Here is a 21,690-nt window from a genome sequence, read left to right as displayed (position 1 = left end):
TCCAGCTCAGATGTTTTTTCTGCTACAGTTTCGAATAGATTCATGTTCACTTTAATCTGGTACGATGTTGCCTACGCATATTAAGTATTAACTGAAGATTCAAATAGCCTTTGTTTTAAGGTTTCAGTTTCGTACTTTGATGCAGATCTTGTGTCTGAGTGGCTCAAAACAATGAGCGAGAGAAGAGTAACATGTCGCAGAACTAGAGAAGACAGGATAAGCTTATTACCCGATCACTTGCTGTGTCAGATACTCTCTGATGTTCCTACAAAGACGGCTGTAGTCACTAGTGTTTTGTCCACCAGATGGAGAACTATCTGGATTTCGACTCCTGTCTTGGATTTGCACACTCATGATTTCCCTAACTTCTATGCCTTTGCAAGCTTCATCTCTAGGTTTCTATATTTCTCTAAGGGCTCATCATGCTTACACAAGCTCAAACTTGATTTGCGTTTTGGGAGACCTATTCGAGATATCTCTAATGAGTTACGGAACCTTGAGTTCGTGAGTCGTCGTTATCTTGATCCATCTTACTTGATCACACAGTGGATCAACAATGCAGTTAAAGTTCAACATCTAGATATACTACTCTTACATCCTCGTATTGTGGACATGATGCCACTAAGCATCTACACCTGTGTGACTCTAGTATCCTTGAAACTCTGTAACGTGTCATTGGCTGCTTCCGAGTACGTTTCTCTACCTCGTCTCAAGAGTCAAGATCATGCATTTAGTAGACAACGTTTACCCTAACGATGCCTTTCTTGAGAAGCTGATCTCATCTTGTCCGGTTCTTGAAGATTTAACGGTTGTTAGACACGGAGAAACAGACTACAACCTTGAGGTCTTACGAGTTGATTCTAAGTCATTGAAGAGTCTCGTAGTTGATCTAGACGGTAACTCGTTTAAGTATAGTGATGAAGACACTGGAAAAGCTGTTGTGATTGATGCTCCTAGACTTACCTATTTGAGTCTTGAAGATTATCAGTCGACAAGTTTCGTGATAAGCAAGCTAGGTTTATCTGCCAAGGTAAATGTTAATGTCAGTTTTGATATGGACTTTGACACGGATGTGATTGACTCCTCAAAGACAAGTGTAGTGGGAACATTCATCACCATGCTATCTACCGTAAGGGACATGACTCTAAGTGGAACAACTTTACAGGTGTGTGTGTGTGAATGGACTTGCTAAGCATTTTGAATGTTTACTTGAATGACAAGTTATGTTATCTTTGTGTGTGTTGCAGGTCATCTCTCTCTACTTGAAACACGAACCGCTTCCTCAGTTTCCTTACTTGATCCGGTTCCATGCGGTCTTTTATAACTCTGACTTGGGAAAGTTGCCAAACATTCTTGAGAGCTGTCCAAATCTCAAGTCCCTTGTCTTGGTGATGAAACTTTACCTTTTATATTATATAGTTTTATTCACATCATCATGACACAATTCTTGAATGTTTATATACAGGAACTTGAGGAGTTTAAGGTGAACGAAGTACTTGTTCTCTCGTCATATTCAATTCCTGAATGTTTAAGATCGTCCCTGGAGTGCGTTGAGATAAGAACACCGATCAGAGGAGCTGTGCCTGCAATCGAACTTGTGAATTACTTCCTGGAGAACTCGGCGGTGCTCAAGAAGTTAAAGATGTGTTTGCGTCGTGGGAGAATGAACGAAGAGTCAAACATTTTGATGGAACTAATGAGATTAAGGAGATGCTCTCCTTCTTGTGAAGTTGTTGTTGACCTTGAAGAGCTAAAAGAGACTTGTCACAATATGATGAGATACTACAACTTTTTGTAACACTTGCGATTTCAATTTTTCGGTTTGTTTCAGTTTTGTTGGAAGTTGTTTATATTTCAGTTTGTTGGTTATGTGAAGAAGGGAACCAGGATTAGATTTTACTCTGGTTTGGAAAAAAATATAGTATTGTTTAAGTTGAGATTTGGTTAGATCTTTGATCAAAAATAATACTAAATTCAGATTATGAAATTAGAAGGAAACTAATTGCATGCTTAAGAGTAGTGGTTAATCAATAAAATGATAGTAAAATAGATTCATGATTCAAAACTTTTTTCTCAATCCAGCATTTTTCATACTGAAATTACACAATAGTTATAACTTATAAAATTGCAATTAAGATAAAAATCTCAAGACAAAACAAAAATAAAAACAAAAACAGGTTTCTTCCATCCAAAACTCCCAACTTCAAAACTTAGGCTCTGCCCTTTCCTTTTCCCTTGCCCTTGTTGTTAGAACCAAACTGCTTGCCCGAGTTGAATTGCCTGTGCACACCATTCATCAAACTATCATCATCACACGGTTCAACCAAAAAAAAAGAGAATGGCTTATCACATCATTAACCTCAAAGAATGAAAGAAAAGACTCACTTCTTGTTAGAACCAGCACCGGATGATTGACCTCCAGATTTGGGGCTCTGGTTAGGACTCTTTCCACCCTTTTTAGCTGGGTGTGGTGTAGCTGGTTTTGCTTTCTTCGCTGAGATAGGTGTTTTGGAAGCAGATTCATTCGGCCTCTTTTTGTTGGACACCTCAGGCTTCTTCTTAGGGGTCTCTTCCTCCTCAGAATCATCTTCTTCCTCATCCTCTGAATCATCCTCGTCAACATCCATCTACCAAAAAAAAACATCACCATATAGAATTATCAACAAACTAGTTCTCCTCAACATAAACAAGTCATAGACAGATAGAACCACTCACTCCTTTCTCAGAGTCTGATCCATCCTCTTCAGAACCATCCTCCTCATCAGACTCATCATCATCCTCCTCGTCAGACTCAGGCTTCGCTTCCAGAAGCGTGACCTTTGGTCTTGAGTCAGCCTTGACAACAACATTGGAGCCACCATTGGCAGCAACAGCTGCAGGAACGGCAGCTTCTTCTTCCTCCTCCTCTTCTGAATCAGAGAAGTCCTCCTCTTCTTCCATCATGTTGGGAGATTTGTATCCAACAAAGTGGACACTTCCACTCTCCAAAGAGTGTGAAAGCTCAAACTCTTTCTCAAAGACGAGATCAAAGCTAGTCTGAGGAATGTTGCCTTGAGAGAGTGTTCCCAACACAAGTTTCTTCTTATCAACAGTCACATACAACAAAGCAGTTTCTCCCTTTTTCCCTTTGTCAAGTGATGCCTATTACAATACAGACAAAAAAAAACAATTAAGAAACTGCACAACTGATTATGAAACTGAATATGTAATAACAAACCTGGGAAACGTGGATGAGAGTTTCAAAATCAGGCTTCACTTTAACTGACTTCCCTGCCAGAACTTCAACTCCTAGTAATCACATTCAATAAAATAAAATCAACATGAGTCAGTTACACAGATCAATCACTACTCGTTATTAACATCTAATTAATAGACCAAATAAGCTAAGGCAGGCTAAGTACAAACACATGATTCAACAAACATGTTGTAAATTAAAAAGACAAAGGTAGATAGAAAGAAGAATCATACCCCAGAATTCCATTGTTGATGATTTGAGAAAGAGAGATTGAATGAAGAGATTGCAGTGAAAGAGGATGAAGAGAGGTGGAGGTTTTTGGGGGCAATTTATAATACAGAAAGCGAGGTTTAGGGCTTTTGTGTTGAGTTCCTGCGGCGTCGTTTTGGTTGCGCGTAACGCTCCAATATTAATTGGATTTTTGCGTAATTAAAAAAATCACGTTTAATTTTTCACATTTTATACGATTATTTACATATTTTGGTAAAAGATTCTCATAAATTAAAGATTATCTTCCTTATTAGAAAAGAATAAAAGCATTTTCATTACTTTATGTAATCCATATTTAAACGTAAAACCAAATATCAAAATAAAAATATAGAAGATGTAATCAGATACTTTATGTTATTATTTTCAAACCTTGTATAAATATCATAGGTAATTTTTCGATTTTGATGTTAACGTATGAGATTCATATTTTTTATTTTGTTTTTACTTGTGTTTATTCTATTCATTTAGTTGTTTAGGTTAAATGATTAAATATATCAAAATCTTAATATTATTGGTATATTTCACTGATCTAGTTAAAAAACACTTCGGTTTTTGGTTCGATTCGGTTTAAAACGGAACCATTTGAATTGATAAAATTTTGAACCAAATGATTTAAACATATGCTTTGGTTTGGTCGGTTCAAATTTGGTTGAGTCGGGTTTTTAGTCCACTCCAACTAAAAACTTGGGATCGACTCCACTTTTATATTAGGCTAGCGAGCCGGTATATTGCACACCAAAAAGAGAATAACTTCTTTTTTTTTTTTTTTGTTTAAAGAGAATAACTTCTTTAAGTCATTTCAAATGATTGGAAACACCAAAAACGACGTCGTTAGAGAAAAAGGAAACGAACTCTAAAGCTCTACCTCGTAACCATTAAAAGAATAGAAAAAATAATAAAATAAATAAATAAAAAGAATAAAATAAAAGAAAAAACTATTCCTCTCCTAATTTGATAAGTAATAATTGCAGTCTATGTTAAAGAATGTAAATGAATCACTGGAACAAATATTCCTTATAAATGATGTAAATTGTAAGGAATGATAAGAAATTCTTTATTACGTGTCTCTTCTCAAAGTTTTTTTCTATCTCTAAAATTGTCTTATCTCCTCTGTTTTATATTTTATGGCTTTTTACATCTTCTTCATCTTCAAAAATGAATTCCTTAGATATATGATTCATTTGAAACGAAAATTGCCGTGTTTGGTTTGGTTTTGATTCATTGTCGGTTTTTCTAATATACATGTTTTATTCGGTTATTTATGAATCCAGTTTGGTTTTGGTTTCGATTTCGGTTCTTCTGTTTTGGATCATTGTTTTTTACCTATACACTATCTTACGTAGAAATTCATATTAAACATAAAATATATTTAATTCAAAAATAAACCTAGTGTGGTTTTAAATGATTGTTAACATCTGAAACGGCGACGTAAAAGATAAAGCAACGAACCCTAAATTGGGAGCAGTTTCCTCCTCCTTCCCTCCAAAGTTCCATCCGAAACTCTTCCGTCTCTCTGAATTTCTCTCACGGCGGCGTCTCTGTTCTTTCCCCCGACCCGCCCCTGGTTCAGGTAAAAAGCTCTGTGTTCCGCGTCTCTGTCTGCTCATAGCTCTCTTCTGTCTTATCTCCTCTGCTTTGCATTCCCTGGCTTTACATCTTCAAAAATGTATTTTTGTGGGGACCCTTTATAGATTCGTATTGTATTTGATTGTTTTGGAACCTTCCCCATGATCTTGATGGGCACAAAGTTTCATGCTTTTTAGCTTGTCTTCTCCCAGACAAACTGTGTCTTCTGAAAGCCACTGACTTTGCGGCTAATTTGGATTTCTTGTGATTGTTTAGCTAGAGAGTTCAGTTCAGTTCAGAGATAATGGAGGATGGAAAGGACCAAGACATTGATGTTGGATCGTTGGTTGAAGCTGTTTCCGCCGATCACTCCTTCGGTGCTCCCCTTTATGTTGTTGAGAGCATGTGCATGCGCTGCGGTGAAAATGTATCTCTCTCTCTCTATCTCTTTAGCCTTTTCAGCTTGTTTTCCAATAGTGTGTGTGTGTGTGTAAAATAGCTTCGTGTTTCTTTTCCAGGGAACATCGAGGTTTCTATTGACCTTAATTCCTCACTTCAGAAAGGTATTTTTACATTCTCCAGCGCTAATAGTATACAATTTAAACCTTTTCTCTACCTTGTGTGTTTGCTGACCATACTTACTGCTAAGCTACTTCTGCTTACAGGTCTTGATATCTGCATTTGAATGTCCCCATTGCGGAGAAAGGTACAACTTTTTAAGGATTTTTTGAGATGCGTTTTACTATTCGATATGTGAGGAAAAAAAACTAATGCTAAATAGTTTTCTGTTTTTTTTTGAATTGAGAAGATAAAGCCTTTAACTTTATAACTTATTTACGATGTAGGAATAATGAGGTTCAGTTTGCGGGAGAGATTCAACCCAAAGGTTGCTGTTACCATCTAGAGGTTCTAGCTGGCGACGTGAAGGTTAGTACATTGATTCATTTCTCTTCTTTTCATCCATTTTCGTCCTTTTTGTTATTTATTGATGCACTTGCGGTGTGCTAGAATATAGCAATCCATGCTAATTATAAGAAACGTGAATATCTAGTTTTGGTTGTTGTCTCTGGCTCCTTAAGTTAAATTTACCTTGTGGGAATGCAGATATTTGACCGGCAAGTTGTGAAATCTGAATCAGCCACTATTAAGGTGACTTGTCTTTGCTAATTCTCGGTATATCATTGCTTTTTGGAATCAAAATACTCTGGTTGTGCAACTTTGACAAGAAATCGCTTCCTCTAATCTTTTTGAAAAACTGTGTGTATTTAGTTTGCTTCTCTTATTATGAAAACTGGCACTGACAGTAGTTTGCGAATATATATATGCGTTCAGATTCCTGAACTGGATTTTGAGATTCCACCAGAGGCCCAACGTGGAAGTTTGTCTACTGTAAGTTCTTTTAAATCTTAACCATCTTGTTATGAATTTGTGGAGTATTTATTTCTTAGAACAACTTAAAACAAATTGGTGGTGCATATAGTGGCGATGTAACCATCAACTTGTCACCTAAATATTAGGAAGATCGCTACGAGAACTCTTTTCACTTAAAAATTTTGTTTGAGAATTTTTGTTTTCCAATCTTCCAGTTCATTGTCAATAAGTTGTTTATTTTACAGGTGGAAGGAATATTAGCACGAGCTGCCGATGAACTCAGTGCCCTTCAAGAAGAACGCAAGGTATTCTAACTGGGAGCTGTTTATTTATGTCTGATGTCCAGTTTAATTGTTTTACAGTCAAGAATCTTTAACTATATTATATTTTTTGCTGGACACAGAAAGTGGATCCTAAAACTGCTGAAGCAATAGACCAATTCTTGTCCAAACTGAGAGCTTGTGCTAAAGCAGAGACACCCTTCACCTTCGTTTTGGACGATCCTGCTGGAAACAGTTTCGTTGAGAACCCGTAAGGATATGAAAACACCCTAAATATGGAAGAAGTTATGTTTATTTCATTTGCTTATGACAAGTGTTGCAACATGACAGACATGCTCCTTCACCAGATCCCTCTTTAACCATCAAGTTCTACAAGCGAACACTAGAGCAACAAGCAACACTTGGATATTCTTCTGACCCATCGCAGGCTGGACAATCAGAAGGAAGCCTTACCGCACGTTCTGCTGAAACGGCTTCAATACCTCATGGAACAATCGGAGCAACAGCTGGTCATCGAGCTATTGCTCAGAGTAACAGCACTGATATTTCAGATAACTTGTTTAGATACTCTGCGCCTGAAGAGGTAACTTCTGATTTTGTAACTTTTTGAATTAGTTCTGTTGAATGTTTTAAGTTTATGATCACATGAGTTTTTGTGATAGTGTTATTTACATCACGTTGCAATGATTCTAACAGGTGATGACTTTCCCTTCAACCTGCGGAGCATGTATGAAGCAGTGTGAGACACGGATGTTCGTGACTAGTATCCTTTCAAAGTTCCATTCCTTGGTTTTCTGCAACAAGTTTTCCATATGTTTGTTTTGTCGGTGAAACTCGTAGATGTTGTTTGTTTATCACTTGACAGAAAATAGAAATCCCGTACTTTCAGGAGGTTATAGTCATGGCATCCACATGTGAGGATTGTGGCTATCGCAATTCTGAGGTTAGGCGCCCTTTGGTTTGATCTTGTTAGAGATTTTGTCTGGTCTTGAAGGTTATTAACTTTTTGGGGGTGATCGTGAGCAGTTGAAGCCTGGTGGTGCTATTCCTGAGAAGGGAAAGAAAATTACTCTCTCTGTGAAGGACATCACTGACCTAAGCCGAGATGTTATCAAGGTTAGTTTTTCGCTTCAGGTTGTTTGTGTACTGTAGTTTTGCACTAGTAATCTCTGTGGAAAATGATGGAGGAGTGGCGGATAAAGAGAGACTTCCCATATCATTCTATATATCTTAGAGTAGTTAAGAATGCCTCGTTACAGTTAAAAGTATATACCCTTCAAGTGTATAGTATCCTCATTTTCCTGGCACAAAAAAAAAAAATTTAGATCGTGGAAGAGGTTGTGGAGGTGTCAGATAAGTCACAAGCCTTCGAGATCTTATTTGAAAACATGCTTGTTTGATCTTTCTTAGCTTTTTGTATAGCTATATAACACAGTTGATGTCAAATATTATATTAGACAGCCTTGTGAACCACTACTTAGGCTAGGAAATGAATTTATTATGTTTTATTATTTTGGAGCAATACCTTGTAGTATAGTATGTTATTAATGGTAAATTTGTTTATAACGTGTTAATAGTCGGACACAGCAGGAGTGATAATCCCAGAACTTGATCTGGAGCTAGCTGGTGGTACACTTGGTGGAATGGTAACAACTGTGGAAGGGTTGGTCACACAGATCAGAGAAAGTGAGTATTGACCTTTCAACATTACCATTTATCCATGTCAAGTCTGAAATGAATCATGCTCCCATCATTTTTATGTGGGCTAAGTATTTTAGAACAGTTAAATTAATCCATAGCATATGTCAGTATGCCAAGTACTGGAATTAAATATTCTATGTTCTGTTCCATTGTTTGAATAATGGAAGCATTTTGATATTCGTTATTGCCAAAAATGGATTATTGCTCTTATCAACTGACCCAAGTGTGGTATGCGTTTTCACAGGCCTAGCGAGGGTTCACGGATTCACTTTTGGTGATAGTCTAGATGAGAGTAAGAAGAACAAGTGGAGAGAATTTGGCTCCAGGCTAACTAAGGTAAGCATCTTTATTGAATTTCTGTTAGTTATTACCTTTGCCGTATTTGGTTTGTATAGTGAAAGATGTTTTTCTCCTTACCTTGCAGCTCCTAAGCTTAGAAGAGCCATGGACTTTGATTCTTGATGATGAATTAGCAAATTCCTTTATTTCACCAGTTACAGATGATATCAAAGATGATCATCAGCTCACATGTAAGTTTCCCTGACTACACCCTTGAGTTGGATTAGCTCAAGATTGAAACAAATATTCGAACATTTTCTAAACAGCATTATGAAATTGGCATAAGACTCAATATGTGAATTAAGGCAGGACTCAAATGTGTTTTGAATAACATGCTTTGTTATGTCTGAATTACAGATGAAGAGTTCGAGAGGTCATGGGAGCAAAACGAGGAGCTGGGTCTCAACGACATAGATACTTCTTCAGCTGATGCTGCTTATGGATCCACAGAGACCACTAAATTACCTTAAACCTAGAAAGTTGTCTGGATAAGTTGATTTTGGGACCAATGGTGAGGATCATAGAGATGGATATGCATGTTTTTGTTGTATGGTATAACAATTCTCAGAGAGCAAACTGCTCTTGTTTTCTTTTCTTTATAAAAAAGTTGTTCCGAGTTCATTCTTTCCCACACATCTATGGTAATATCTAACTATACGTTAATATCAAATCCAATAGAAAATTAGTAAATGTAAATTGAAAGAAATCAACAAGATACTTGTAAACATAATAAAAAACGTAAACGATATAATTTGTTTTTAGAACATATAACATCAGATAAATGTAAAAATTGTTTAAGAATGTTTAAATTTATTCATCTTGCTTTATGCTATCCAAGTATAATTTTTTTTTAAATGAAATGAAAACTTTTTTTTGAACAACAGATGGAAACTAAGACTAAGAACAAAAATATAAAGTAAGAATATGGTGGACACACACCAATAAACAACTGCACATAGATAACATTTCCTTGTACACAAAACTTTCATTTTACAATTTCCAGCTCTCCATCTGTTTTTGTTTTAAGCATTTTGTCGATTTTTAGAAAATGAATGATATACTACTACTTTGTTTCATAGATTTCTTACTCTCTTTTTATTGAACTGCATAGATTTCTTACCTGATATGCATGATATTCATTCTTTAAATATAACTTTTCCAAATCCTTAACATTTACACCAAAAAAAAAACTTTTCCAAATGGTAAAGTTTGAAGCTGGAAAGGTTTAAGGCGTTGACAATACCCTACTGTGAATTTCTTTGTTTAGTTTTCTATTTACGGTTATTTATTTCAATCAGTTTTGTTAACATGCACTATAATATGATAAATATCTATAATATTATTTGATAAGTCCGTTTTCTAAATGTCGCAATCACGTTAATTTTTACAATGGTTAGTTACATAGATACTCTTAGTGAACAAAAATATTATATATGATTGCTATTAATAATGTATTTTCTTTTTCATAATATGATTTTAGTTAACTTTTAATTAAATTATCCTTTATTTTCAAAAGCACATAAATAAAAAAGGAAATGTTTATAAAATACACATATAAATTTTTTATATAGAAATTTTTTCTAAAAAGTTTTTTTTTTTCAAAAGAACATAAATAAAAAGGAAAATAGATAAACTTTTAATATATATATATATATATATAATGTATCTTCACAAAAATTGAAAACATAAATTCTTTTAGAAATATTCTTCTAAAAGATAATAATATTGTTACATTGAATCAATTAGCTTTAATATATTTAATGGTTATTTTCTTTTCAATAAAAAAATAATTAGGTTTTTAAGTTAAATTTCCTAAACACATAAATAATAAAAAGGTAAATATTTATAAAATATAAATCATATAGATTCTATATATAGACGATTTTTTATTCTTTATATATGTTAAAAAAATAAACAAAAACGATGTGTCTATAATTTTTAAATATAATTTACAAAATAAACTGATAAAATAGAATAATTTAGATATCCTTATTCAAAATTATTATTATTATAAATATGTTTTTGATCCAAAGATCAAAAATATTTAACAACATAAACTTATTATTTAATATCATTTTTTGAAAAATATATCATTTTTCAAAAAATAGATATTATATTTTGTGACTATTTTAAAAGAAAATACATATTTAAAAAATGTGAGGCTAATAAACAAGATAAATAATATTTTTATGATGAATATTATTTTGACTAAATGATTATAATTTTAATAACAAAATTGATCATAAAATATCATATTTTTAAAATATATATAGTTACTAATTTGAAAATGAATAAATAATTTAAACAATGTGATATTGAAAATTAAACTTATTAATATTGATTGATACAAACTGAATATAACCACATTAATGAGGAGAAAACTTATGATTTTTTGGTGATACTATATTTTGAATTTCTCAACACTGAATCTTTTAATTTTATCAAAAACAACATATATTAAATTATACACATTCTTAGAAAATATATTAATCAATCTAAGAAAAAACTAAGCAATCTAACTAACAAGGTTATTCTTATTTTAGTCTAATTGTATTAAAAAAATTATGATTTTTTCAAAAAAAAAATTGATAGAACCTAATATACCAAAATATGAACAACCAAAATAATCAAAATATGAAGAATCAAATCAACAAAATATTATTATTTGGTTATTTTGTATATTCATAATTGTGCATGAATTTTCAAACAATTAATGCAATTTTGATTTAATACATTTTTTTTCCTATTTTTCTGAAACAAAATATATCAGATATACAAATTTTTTATAATATATGTAAAAAAATATAAGAGGATGAACTGAACTACTGGAAATTAAGAAGATAATAATTTAAATTTAACGTACTTAAGAAAAAAATCATTTCTCAATTTAAGAGAATAAAAGAAACTTTACATACCCAAAATAAATATTTGAAAAATATAAATATTATTTTTTTAAAGCACATATATAATTAAGATGGTAACATAATTGATACAATTTTTTTTGTCTTCAATGATACAATTTGTTTATATGTTTTATCATACATATAAATTATAAAATAACCTAAAACTAATAAATAACCAAATATTTAATAATTATTATAATTAAATTATTTCGCAATGTTTATATTCGTGCATAGATACGTAAAATCACCTAATATATTCATCACGCTTTTACAAAATTTGTAATATTATATATTTTTTGACTAAATAATACTATATGCTTTAGGTAAAGTGTATTCCGATTCACTAGAGATAAAATACTGTATATGAAAAGGAGAGAATGTACCGACAAAAAAAGGAGAGAATGTGATTCATTGTATATTCATCACAAGACAACAATTACGCATGTAACGACACAAGACTCCCAACACACAATAATACTACGTCAATAAGTGGATGCTAATTTGACGGTGACTGTGTCTCTTCATTCTCACTAACCTCTTTACTTTTACTATTTTCGTGATAAACTTGTAATTTCAATCTTACAAAAAAATACTTGTAATTTCAGAAAAATGATAGAGGAGCCAGCCGGCTCTGTAAGCATTTCCATGTATGGATTCCCCTACTATAAATATGAGGTCTATAGTTTCACCTAGAAACCAATCCTAAGCATCTTTCTTAAAGGTTTTTCTCTTTCTCCTTGACTTTCTCGTTCATTATTTTTGATTCTAACCGAGTTAATTAAAACTTGATAATCTAATGTTTTGATATGATTATGATTCATAATCTTAAGATTGTGCATTTTTTCTTAACTCAAGCTAGCCACCTTTTGTTTCAGGTGTAAATAACGATAATGATGCTTTTGATCATCGTTGCGATCCTTGTCTGCCTTGTATGCTACATTTACCGAACACTGAAGCCTCCACCATCGCGAATCTGCGGTACTCCTCGTGGTCCTCCGGTTACTGCTCGGAGAGTCAAGCTCAGTGATGGACGACATCTTGCTTATAGAGAATCTGGCGTTGATAGAGACAACGCTAAGTACAAGATCATCGTCGTTCATGGATTTGGCAGCTCCAAACATATGGATTTTCCTATCTCTAAGGTATGTTCTGATTTTGTAGTTAAGTCTGCCATCTGCTCTCTTCTCTTTTATCTCACACATGTAATAAGTACCATTTTAATCACGTGATGGTGGTTTAGTGGCAACTGAATTCTGGATTGCTAAGCAAAAGTTGGGTTCCAAGGTACCTAATTATATTTTGTCGTGTGACCACGTGGATATATGTTCATTGTTTACGATCCATATGAATTCTAGAGAAAAAGTCCAGTGAGCTGCACTTCTCATTAGAGTTAGTGGACTTTTTCATAGATCTATTATATATACTTAATAAAAAACACGCACAATTTTCATAATTTATAACTAATTTATTAGCATCTAGTTTCACCTTTACATGGTCATGAATTGATGGTATGATACTATGTACGTTTTGTCATATTGATCTACAACGATGTTTTGTGAGAATGTGTTTTTTGCACATGTTACATGCAAACTCAAACGCAAAGTTCACGTTTGAATCAATCGCTACATTAATGAACAATGAGGTTTTATTTTTTGTTACAGGGTCTTGTTGAGGAGCTAGGTCTATATTTTGTGTTTTTCGATAGAGCAGGATATGGACAAAGTGATCCACACCCTTCACGCACAATCAAAAGCGAAGCATACGACATTCAAGAACTTGCAGATAAACTCAATCTCGGACCAAAGTTCTACGTTATAGGGGTATCACTCGGTGCATACTCCGTTTATAGCTGCCTCAAATACATTCCTCACAGGTAACATATTCAAAAACTATTGTATCCTTTTCTACACTTCCCTACTCATATTTTAATTTTCTTTTGGTTTTCATAGATTAGCTGGAGCAGTCTTAGTGGTTCCATTTGTGAGCTACTGGTGGACTAAAGTGCCTCAAAACATGTTGAGTGAAGCGCTCAAGCTACTACCAGAAACGGACCAGTGGACCTTTAGAGTGGCTCATTATGTTCCTTGGCTCTTGTATTGGTGGTTGACACAAAAGTTGTTTACTTCTTCGAGTGTAATCTCTGGGGGCAAAGCCTTACGCAGCAACAAAGATTTGGTCATCATAAAGAAGAAGCAAGAGAATCCTAATCCTCTCATGGTAAAAAATCTAAAACCTGTTTTTATTTTGAAATATTTACATTTTGACCCTATATTTTAATTTTAATCTGTTTCGACCCTAGAAAAAAGCCAGGCAACAAGGAGACCATGAATGCCTTCACCGTGACATGATAGCTGGATTTACGACATGGGAGTTCGACCCAACTGAACTGGAAAATCCGTTTGAGGAAGGTGTAGGATCAGTCCACATGTGGCAAGGGATGGAAGATAAAATGATTCCTCGTGAAATTAATCAATATATATCGAAGAGGCTTCCATGGATTAAGTACCATGAAGTCCCTGGCTATGGACATCTTCTAAACGCCGAGGAGGAGAAATGCGAAGACATTATAAAGGCTCTTCTTGTTAGTGATGATTAAACAAAAATGTCTTAACGCTCTATGTTGAAGGTCTCGTTTAATTAAGTTTTGCTTGCTAAAGATATTTTTATTATGCGTAAGAAAAAAGTGCTAATGTTATCAGTTTATTTAACTAAAGTAAGAACTAGGCTTGACAGTCATATAAAGTTTAAACCGAAGTATACGATTTACTATGATTTAATATCGGACGATATTATTAAGATGAATTTGTAACAAACTAGTTATAGAATGCTTTGTGGCAGCATTACATTGTTATTAATTCCCATCTCATACAAAGCGACAAAGGCAGCAAATACATGGGTGGATGATGGATGCCTTCAAAGACTCATCATGTCATGGTTCAGACTTCAGATTATAACCAAATCCTCTCTTTGGCTAAACATGATGTCTTAGTTAGAAAGTGTGCATATCACTTGTTTTAGCTAAGTGCGGTTCAAGTGTCAAAATTCTTGTGCGGGGCATTTAATAAATGAAATTTTTCACAAAGGTAACATGTGGTCACTGAGACCAATTAACGGTAAAATCGTGTACACGGTTTCTTAGGTAAATTTGTTATTTTTTTCTTTTTGTCTTAAAAAAAAAATTAAAAAGGGACCAAATGCAGAATGTCACATGTCGGTGGAACTCGCAAACATCGCAAAAAAAACACACAAAAGTCGATCCTTATTTGATAGTTTCAGTAACCGATTCTAAGCCCATTTGTAGGGCCCACATCATAAAAAACCCTTAAGGATTCCTTTAAAAACTGCCATTAGTTATGCTCTGAGCATTTCCATCAGTTGGAACTCATCAAAATTTCTAAAAAAAATAATATTATAATCATTTATTTATGTTTCAATTTTCTTAAAAAAGGGTAAATCATTTATTTTTCTTAATAAAATATCATATTTCCTTTGAATTTGTAGACAGTTTCTTAAAAACTTTTATGCAGGAATTTTTGATTTTTTTTTTAAATTTTATTAATTTTTCATTTTCTCAAATGCTTAAAAATTCCTCCTCATTCATACTGTTGTTGGAGGCAGTGACAGAATTAAGTGGGGAGTGGGTGGGGCAGCTATCCCCATAAATTTTTTTGGGTTTAATTTTTGTTATTTTTTTTTTAGATAAAAATTCATTCTAGATCGCCCACTGGTTGGAAGTGCTCTAACTAACTGTATATTACCAAGTAAGACCAATAAATACATTACGTAGCACAATTTCAACCTAAAACTAAACTTTTAAACCTTAAACCCTATTGAAATAAACAAACTTAATCTTAAACCCCAATGGAAATATCTAAGTTGAGTCTCTTATATATTTTCAAAAATCATTTCCTGTGATATTAAATGGCCATCTAATTTTTTTGAGAAACCCACCTACAATTCCTAAAATTTCGAATTAGTTTTTGGATGAGTTCTCAATTTTTTGAAACATCCATCTAATTATAAAATCTTTTCGGTTTTCGAAAATACCAGACAAATGAACTTCACAAGAAATCGAACCGAAATGCCACACCGGTCAACGGTAAATGACATCATCTATTCTGCCACAAAGCACACGGAATCTATAGTGGACGTAAGGAAACTCGTCCAATAAGAAAGCAGAGAGACTCAAAAAAAAAAAAAAGGAATTTTTTTGATTACTTTTTGTTTTTGCCTAAACCAATCCAATCCACCACAAGAGCTTCTCGTTGAAATTTTTTATTCAAAAGGCTTCTTCGCCTTGTCCCTAATTACGCTTAGATTCCTCTCAATTCCTCCGTATTTTGATTCGTCTCCGCGATTCTAGGGTTTTGCAATTTCGTCTTGATTCATGGCTTGGGATTAGGCGCAGAGGTGAGACTATTCGTAAAATTTTCATAGATTCTCGTCTTATGAAGTGATTTCGCCAACTAGAAGTTAGAAAGCAAACTGCTTCAGTGTTGCTTACTACTTGATTGATTGAAAGTTTCTATCTTTTGTTGTTGTTGTTAATCGTGGGGAAGAAATCAAATCACATTACTTTTTCTGAATCCATTGCTTGGGGGTTGCAGGGTTTGAGTGGCTTTTAGAGTTTGACGAAGGGCACGATGCTAGCTTCTGGTAACAATTTGAGCAGGGGTACAGTAGGATTGTCCTCTGATACGCCAAACTTGTCTCAAGTGTTGACGTTGGAACCGATTAGATTAGGCAATCAAAGCTATACTCGTTCAGGAGAGCTTAGAAGGGTTCTCGGCGTCCCTACTAGGGAGGCCTCATCAGAAGATACTTCTTTTGGAATGTCCCATCCTAAGCCTTCTCCTCCTGTGGCAACAGAGGAGCTCAAGCAATTTAAAGAAAGTGTGCTAGATACTTCCCGAGAGGCCGGGTGTGTATTTTGTTTCTCTTTTTGTGTTATTTTTTCACAAACCACTTCTTGCTTAATGATTTTTATTTATTGGGATTTACTATCTTGTAGGGATCTAGCAAAGAAGCTTAGTGAATCCATATTTAAGTTGGACAAATATGCCGAGACGTTGAGCTCAAAGAAACGACGGCGGAGTGATATATCCCCTGGTGAGAGGATGGACGCAGCTAACTTGGAGAAGATGAGAAACCAGGTTCCGAGAGCGCAAGACAGTATGGCTCAAAGATCTGAGGAGAGGAAAAAGATGCTTGGATTGAACAAGCGTGCTCGTACCCCAGTTGGAGATGTTCGGGTTTGTAGCTAAATCTCAGTTTAAATATATATGATGCTTATTAATGTTTAGAATGTTTAGTTTCCATCATTTTCCGCTCCATGTTAGGCTACTTTTGGAATCTTTAAAGAATACATGCACTTGAATATTTTGGTTGATTGTTCGATTAGTGTAACTGTTGTTTAATGGTTTGGTCTGTTACTACTTTCAGGGGGATGGCAGAGTTTCTACTCTTGCAAGGCAGCAGGTTATAGAAAGGGGCTCCGATTCACCTCCAAGTGTTCCTGGAGAAACTGTGCGAATAGAGGAGAAGATACGCAGGCTGCCTGTTGGTGGTGAAGGATGGGAGACAAGAATGAAAAGGAAACGGTCTGTTGCAACTCTAGGCAACAGAGTTATGAATCCTGATCAACGTGTCATGCAGCCGAAGCCGACAGTTGACTCTAAGTTGCGTTCTTGTGACACCCAAAATTTCAGGTATCCCGACATAAAACACTGAAAACCGTTTGAGAATTTTCTAGTCAAATAACCTTAAGTGGGCCTGAAAGTGGGGGAACCGTAGAAATTTGTTGCAACATACTGTTGTATGTATAGTTTTCCGAAATTGATCCCTCTTGCATATCTTTCATTCTCAAAGAAATCACAACGTGGCACATTTGTTGCAGATTGAAATCTTCCACCGGGGTGAGTGGAATTAACCGGCTTGAGTCTTCATTTGAGCCAGACAGTCCAGGTATGGGTGGATTACCCAGGAATGAGTTGGAGACTGTTTCCCTTGCAAGGGACCGGTCAGTACTTGCTGAGCAGAGGCTTATGGCCAAGGGAAACAATAAGTGAGCAGATACCTCAAGCTTTTTTTTTGTTATAGATCTTGCGTTAATTTAACAGCATATTGTTTGCTGATAAATGCATTATTTTGCTTATCCAGGAGAAACTTACAGGATGATGGCCCCACAAACAGCTCTACTGCAATATTGAAAGGAAATGTTGCTAGGGCTCCAAGAACAGCAACCGTTATGGGTGTTGATTCTTCATCCAAAGTCGAGCCCCCATCTGGAGTATTACAAGGTTAGAGGCAATCTAAGTGTTGTCTATATACACTATCTGTTATGTCTATGAAAAATAATCTAAAGCTTCAATTGCCAGCAGGTTCATCTGCACACGCAATGGCTCAATGGGTTGGTCAGAGACCTAAGAATTCCCGAACGAGAAGAACAAATGTAGTTCCGCCTATTATCAAACATGCTGAAAGCAAGTTCTCACCTCAAGGTTTTGCAACATCTGAGTTTAGTCCTAGAGCATCTCCTCGAACCACTGGGCCACTCTCAGTTGTTGATAGTAGCTCTTTAAAAATGAAAAGGGAGCCAAAGAATGCTTCATCACCGTATGGTTTCTCTGAAAGTGAGGACTCGGGAGCTGGAGACAACAAAACAAGAGAGCGTGCTCTTGCGAGTGGTGACTTGTTCACAACTCCTAAAACAGGGTCGCCGTTAAAGAAAAATAAAATGCAAACGAGCCATAAAGGAGGTGGTGCATGGAAGCAAGGAAAGAGTGAAAGTGTTTCGTCATTGACAACTCCTGGCTTTCATCCTATGATTGTTAAGTCAGAGAATCTAACACTAGAGAAGCCTCTGCACAATGTCAAGATTGCGTCAGATAAGAATCGAAGGTGATTTATGCCAATTCAGTTTTTTTTTCTTATACCTAGTACGTATTATAGTATATATAAAGCTAAAAATACGAGAGATCAACGTTCTACCTCTCTCTCTCTGAATAGCAAATATGGGCGTCCACCAGCGAAAAAGGTTAAAGATCGTAAACCTTCTACGCGGCGTGCCTCAAATTCGATTTCCACTCCAGATATTACAGGTATTCATATCCTTTTGGCACTTCGAGTTCCAGTCATTTACAATATTCACTGTTATCGTAGTGTATTATCAAATTAACTTCTGTGAAGTGCTACATATATCTTTACCCTGAATATTTTAGGTTTGGTAAACTATTAGCTCGTGCTCAGTTATTTTCGTTTGTACTAAAGTAGGTATTAAATTTCTAAGGTAATGTTGTCTGGCTTTTCAGGTGAATCTGATGATGATCGCGAAGATATTTTTGCAGCGGCTAATTCAGCACGGAAGGCAGCGAGTACTCATCCTTCCACATGTCTTGTCTTTCAAGTTTTTGGCAATAAGTTTTATTTTTAACTCGAAATATCGTTTTTGTAGATCTTGCTTGTTCTGGTAAGTTTTGGAAAAAGATGGACCACATCTTTGCTGCCATCAATGCAGATGACATGCAGAACATAAAAGATCAGGTAATAATTAAGATACCGTCCATAATATTATATATGTGAGTTCTCTCTTGGGTGCCAACTCAAACACTCGTTAACTTGTGATTGTCAAAAAAAAAAAACAGCTGAATTTTGCTGAAGAACTCGATGAATCTCTGTCAGAGGCAATCTTAGATGGCTATAACGTTATGGTAAGTTGCATTGTAAACTTATGCAGCAATGTCTAGTTTTATTTGACTTTTTGTTTATCTGAAAGTAGCATGAATGAAAGGAACTCATTATATCTCAGGGTATCAAATTGCCGAAAGCACCACATCGCCCTGGTGAGGGAATTGTTGACTATTCAGGTCCAGCGTTGTCATGTATATCTGATCTTTCATTTGAGAGATTGGACATGAGAAAGTTGAATGAGAGTACTCCTTTATATAAGAGGGTACTTTCTGCCTTAATTGAGGAAGATGATGGAGAAGAAGTTGTACAATTCACTGGAGGGAAGAATCTGTCTCTTCATTATGCTAGTGATGATTCTCACTCTGGTTCATGCACCTATATTGACACCGAGTTCAGAGAGAGAGACAGAATGGAATTTGAAGTAGAGTCAAGCGGGGATTTTCAGACCCCCAAGAGTTGTTTGTTTGACAGATTTTCCAATGAGAGGAGTGTTGTGTATAACCCTTTCAGAAATGGTAGCATGTCTACATCTGTCCATAGCAATGAACAGTGGATCGGGGATGATTATGTTTCACATTCGGATGCTGCACTCGGCGGTGAGGCCTATTCAAATAGCCTGGGTCAGTTGCAAGCTAGGGATGTGAACATTCCCAACTTTCCAGTATCTGACACGCAGTATCAGCTAATGTCTTTGGATGAGCGACTTCTTCTGGAACTACAGTGCATTGGTGTGTTCCCTGAGACCATGGTATGTTTTATCTCCAGTCAGTTAGTTAGTCTGTCAAGAACGTGAGCTAATGGAAAAAAAAAGTGACCTTATTTTCATTTTTATTTATTCGCAGCCTGATCTGGCTGAAGAAACTATGAGCACAGATGTTATGGAGTTGAAGGAAGGCATTTATCAGCAGGTGAACGTAAAACAAATAATCTATGCTTTGTATCGTTTGTGTCTGTTTCCCTTTGAAAATTTATCAATATTCTATGTTTGATGAATAATAGATCCGAAACAAGAAGAAAAAGCTGGAGAACCTAAATATTACCATACAGAAGGGGAAAGATGATGAGAAAAGGTTAGAATTAGCTTTTTCAGATTTTTTTCAGGTTACACTTTTATCTTTCTAAGATTTCAGACTTTCATGCAGGAAAATTGAGCAGCTTGCTATGGACCAGCTTGTGGAAACAGCTCACAAGAAAAGAATGGTAATAAAACTAGTGAATGCGTACATTTTATCATAATGAACTAGGATGAATGGTTGTGGGATAAGATAAACATATGAGGTTTCCTTATGGATGTTACTCTGGAAACAGGCATCCCGTGGAAATAAAGCTTTTAAAGCCCACAAGGTCACAAGACAAGCGGCCTCGGCGTTCATCAGGAGGACACTTGCCAGGTGTCGCAAGTTCGAAGAGACTGGGCTTAGCTGTTTTGCTGATCCTGCACTTCAAGACATATTGTTTTCATCTCCCAGCAACGATGCAAAATCATCAGAAAACGGCGGCTCTGGAACAGCCAGTAACACGCTCAATGAACCTTCTAATCACCGGGCTGAGGCCAAGGGTTCAGGTACGCAAAATCTAAAGTGTTGCTTCCAGAAACGATCTTTACAAACATTAGATGTTTTCAAACATCTTTCTGTCGATGATCTGAGCTAATAGGGGGTTTTGTAGGTGCAGTGTCTAGTACAAAGAGGAGAGAAGCATTGGTAGACGACGTTATCGGATGCGCTTCATCTAAAGTCACAACGAGTATAGACAGCGCGGTTCTTAGCGGAGGAGGTAAGAGAGAAGAGGGTTTGAGGAACAAGAACAAACCGAAACCCAAAGAAAAGAACGAAAACCAATCAAGATCAACTCACCCAACAGGTCCAGCGAGCAGAGGCAGAGGAGGCAACGCTGGAGATGGTGCTGCAGCAGGAGTAGATGAGGAAGCTCCAATAGATTTCTCAAAACTAGCGTTCCATGATCTAGAGGAAATAGATGAGCAGGCAGACATAGGAAACTGGTTTGAGGGTCTTCAGGATATTGATACAGCAGGGCTTGATGAGGTTCCTATGGATGATCTCTCTTTCATGTTTGGATAAAGAGGAGGAACATACTCAGACACAGAGATATGAATTGATCTGATGCATGCGTACCCATCACAAGTATTAATTAATTTCTTTAAGTTGTATATTTGTACTGAATAGTGATTGTCTGCCTTGAAGGCGAGAATTAAAAGAACTATGATCTAATATAATTATGTATTTCCATTTGATGTAATTCATAGTTCCAACCCTTTGGAATAACATTTGGTTGAAAAGAAGCTAAGCGTAATTGTAATTTAGCATTGTTTGCT

General features: G+C 35.4%; 5 protein-coding genes across 7 annotated transcripts; 4 read left to right on the top strand and 1 right to left on the bottom strand.

Moving 5' to 3' along the window:
• Positions 1–119: 119 nt before the first annotated feature.
• Positions 120–1,853, top strand: LOC103856524 (putative F-box/FBD/LRR-repeat protein At5g22670). Its single transcript, XM_033287907.1, is given in 4 exon segments — positions 120–723; positions 725–1,165; positions 1,248–1,388; positions 1,466–1,853. Coding segments are annotated over 4 exon segments (1,467 nt in total). The 5' UTR covers positions 120–171; the 3' UTR covers positions 1,799–1,853.
• A 183-nt stretch (positions 1,854–2,036) lies between these two features.
• On the bottom strand, positions 2,037–3,622 carry LOC103856522 (histone deacetylase HDT2). The gene is made up of 5 exons (XM_009133635.2): positions 3,469–3,622; positions 3,218–3,288; positions 2,716–3,141; positions 2,386–2,627; positions 2,037–2,280 (listed from the first exon to the last, which is right to left on the bottom strand). The coding sequence occupies exons 1-5, from the start codon at positions 3,479–3,481 to the stop codon at positions 2,211–2,213; spliced, it is 822 nt and encodes a 273-aa protein (XP_009131883.1). The 5' UTR covers positions 3,482–3,622; the 3' UTR covers positions 2,037–2,210.
• A 1,199-nt stretch (positions 3,623–4,821) lies between these two features.
• Positions 4,822–9,384, top strand: LOC103856521 (zinc finger protein ZPR1). The gene is made up of 17 exons (XM_009133634.3): positions 4,822–5,075; positions 5,348–5,498; positions 5,590–5,634; positions 5,737–5,777; positions 5,917–5,998; positions 6,176–6,220; positions 6,404–6,460; positions 6,688–6,747; positions 6,846–6,973; positions 7,054–7,306; positions 7,420–7,486; positions 7,596–7,666; positions 7,750–7,839; positions 8,301–8,409; positions 8,669–8,760; positions 8,849–8,954; positions 9,121–9,384. The coding sequence occupies exons 2-17, from the start codon at positions 5,376–5,378 to the stop codon at positions 9,231–9,233; spliced, it is 1,482 nt and encodes a 493-aa protein (XP_009131882.1). The 5' UTR covers positions 4,822–5,075; positions 5,348–5,375; the 3' UTR covers positions 9,234–9,384.
• A 2,811-nt stretch (positions 9,385–12,195) lies between these two features.
• LOC103856520 lies at positions 12,196–14,420 on the top strand. The gene is made up of 5 exons (XM_009133633.3): positions 12,196–12,387; positions 12,542–12,808; positions 13,328–13,539; positions 13,616–13,883; positions 13,966–14,420. The coding sequence occupies exons 2-5, from the start codon at positions 12,557–12,559 to the stop codon at positions 14,260–14,262; spliced, it is 1,029 nt and encodes a 342-aa protein (XP_009131881.1). The 5' UTR covers positions 12,196–12,387; positions 12,542–12,556; the 3' UTR covers positions 14,263–14,420.
• A 1,397-nt stretch (positions 14,421–15,817) lies between these two features.
• LOC103856518 lies at positions 15,818–21,674 on the top strand. Of its 3 annotated transcripts, none has more exons than XM_033288762.1 (17): positions 15,818–16,076; positions 16,274–16,587; positions 16,678–16,918; positions 17,109–17,374; positions 17,563–17,730; positions 17,826–17,965; positions 18,047–18,566; positions 18,675–18,766; positions 18,977–19,039; positions 19,120–19,208; positions 19,310–19,375; positions 19,474–20,103; positions 20,198–20,263; positions 20,355–20,425; positions 20,498–20,555; positions 20,664–20,919; positions 21,024–21,674. In XM_033288762.1, exons 2-17 carry the CDS (start codon positions 16,310–16,312, stop codon positions 21,434–21,436), a joined length of 3,417 nt encoding a protein of 1,138 aa, XP_033144653.1. In that variant the 5' UTR covers positions 15,818–16,076; positions 16,274–16,309; the 3' UTR covers positions 21,437–21,674. The 3 variants fall into 3 exon arrangements, with proteins under 3 accessions (XP_033144653.1, XP_033144654.1, XP_033144652.1); XM_033288763.1 differs by having other exon boundaries at positions 18,044–18,566; positions 21,030–21,674; XM_033288761.1 differs by having other exon boundaries at positions 18,044–18,566.
• The last annotated feature ends 16 nt before the right edge of the window (positions 21,675–21,690 follow it).

This window comes from Brassica rapa, chromosome A03, assembly GCF_000309985.2.
Source record: "Brassica rapa cultivar Chiifu-401-42 chromosome A03, CAAS_Brap_v3.01, whole genome shotgun sequence".
Taxonomy (NCBI): domain Eukaryota; kingdom Viridiplantae; phylum Streptophyta; class Magnoliopsida; order Brassicales; family Brassicaceae; genus Brassica; species Brassica rapa.
Note: the sequence above shows the minus strand (reverse complement) of the source record. Positions and strands in the feature narration are given on the sequence as shown.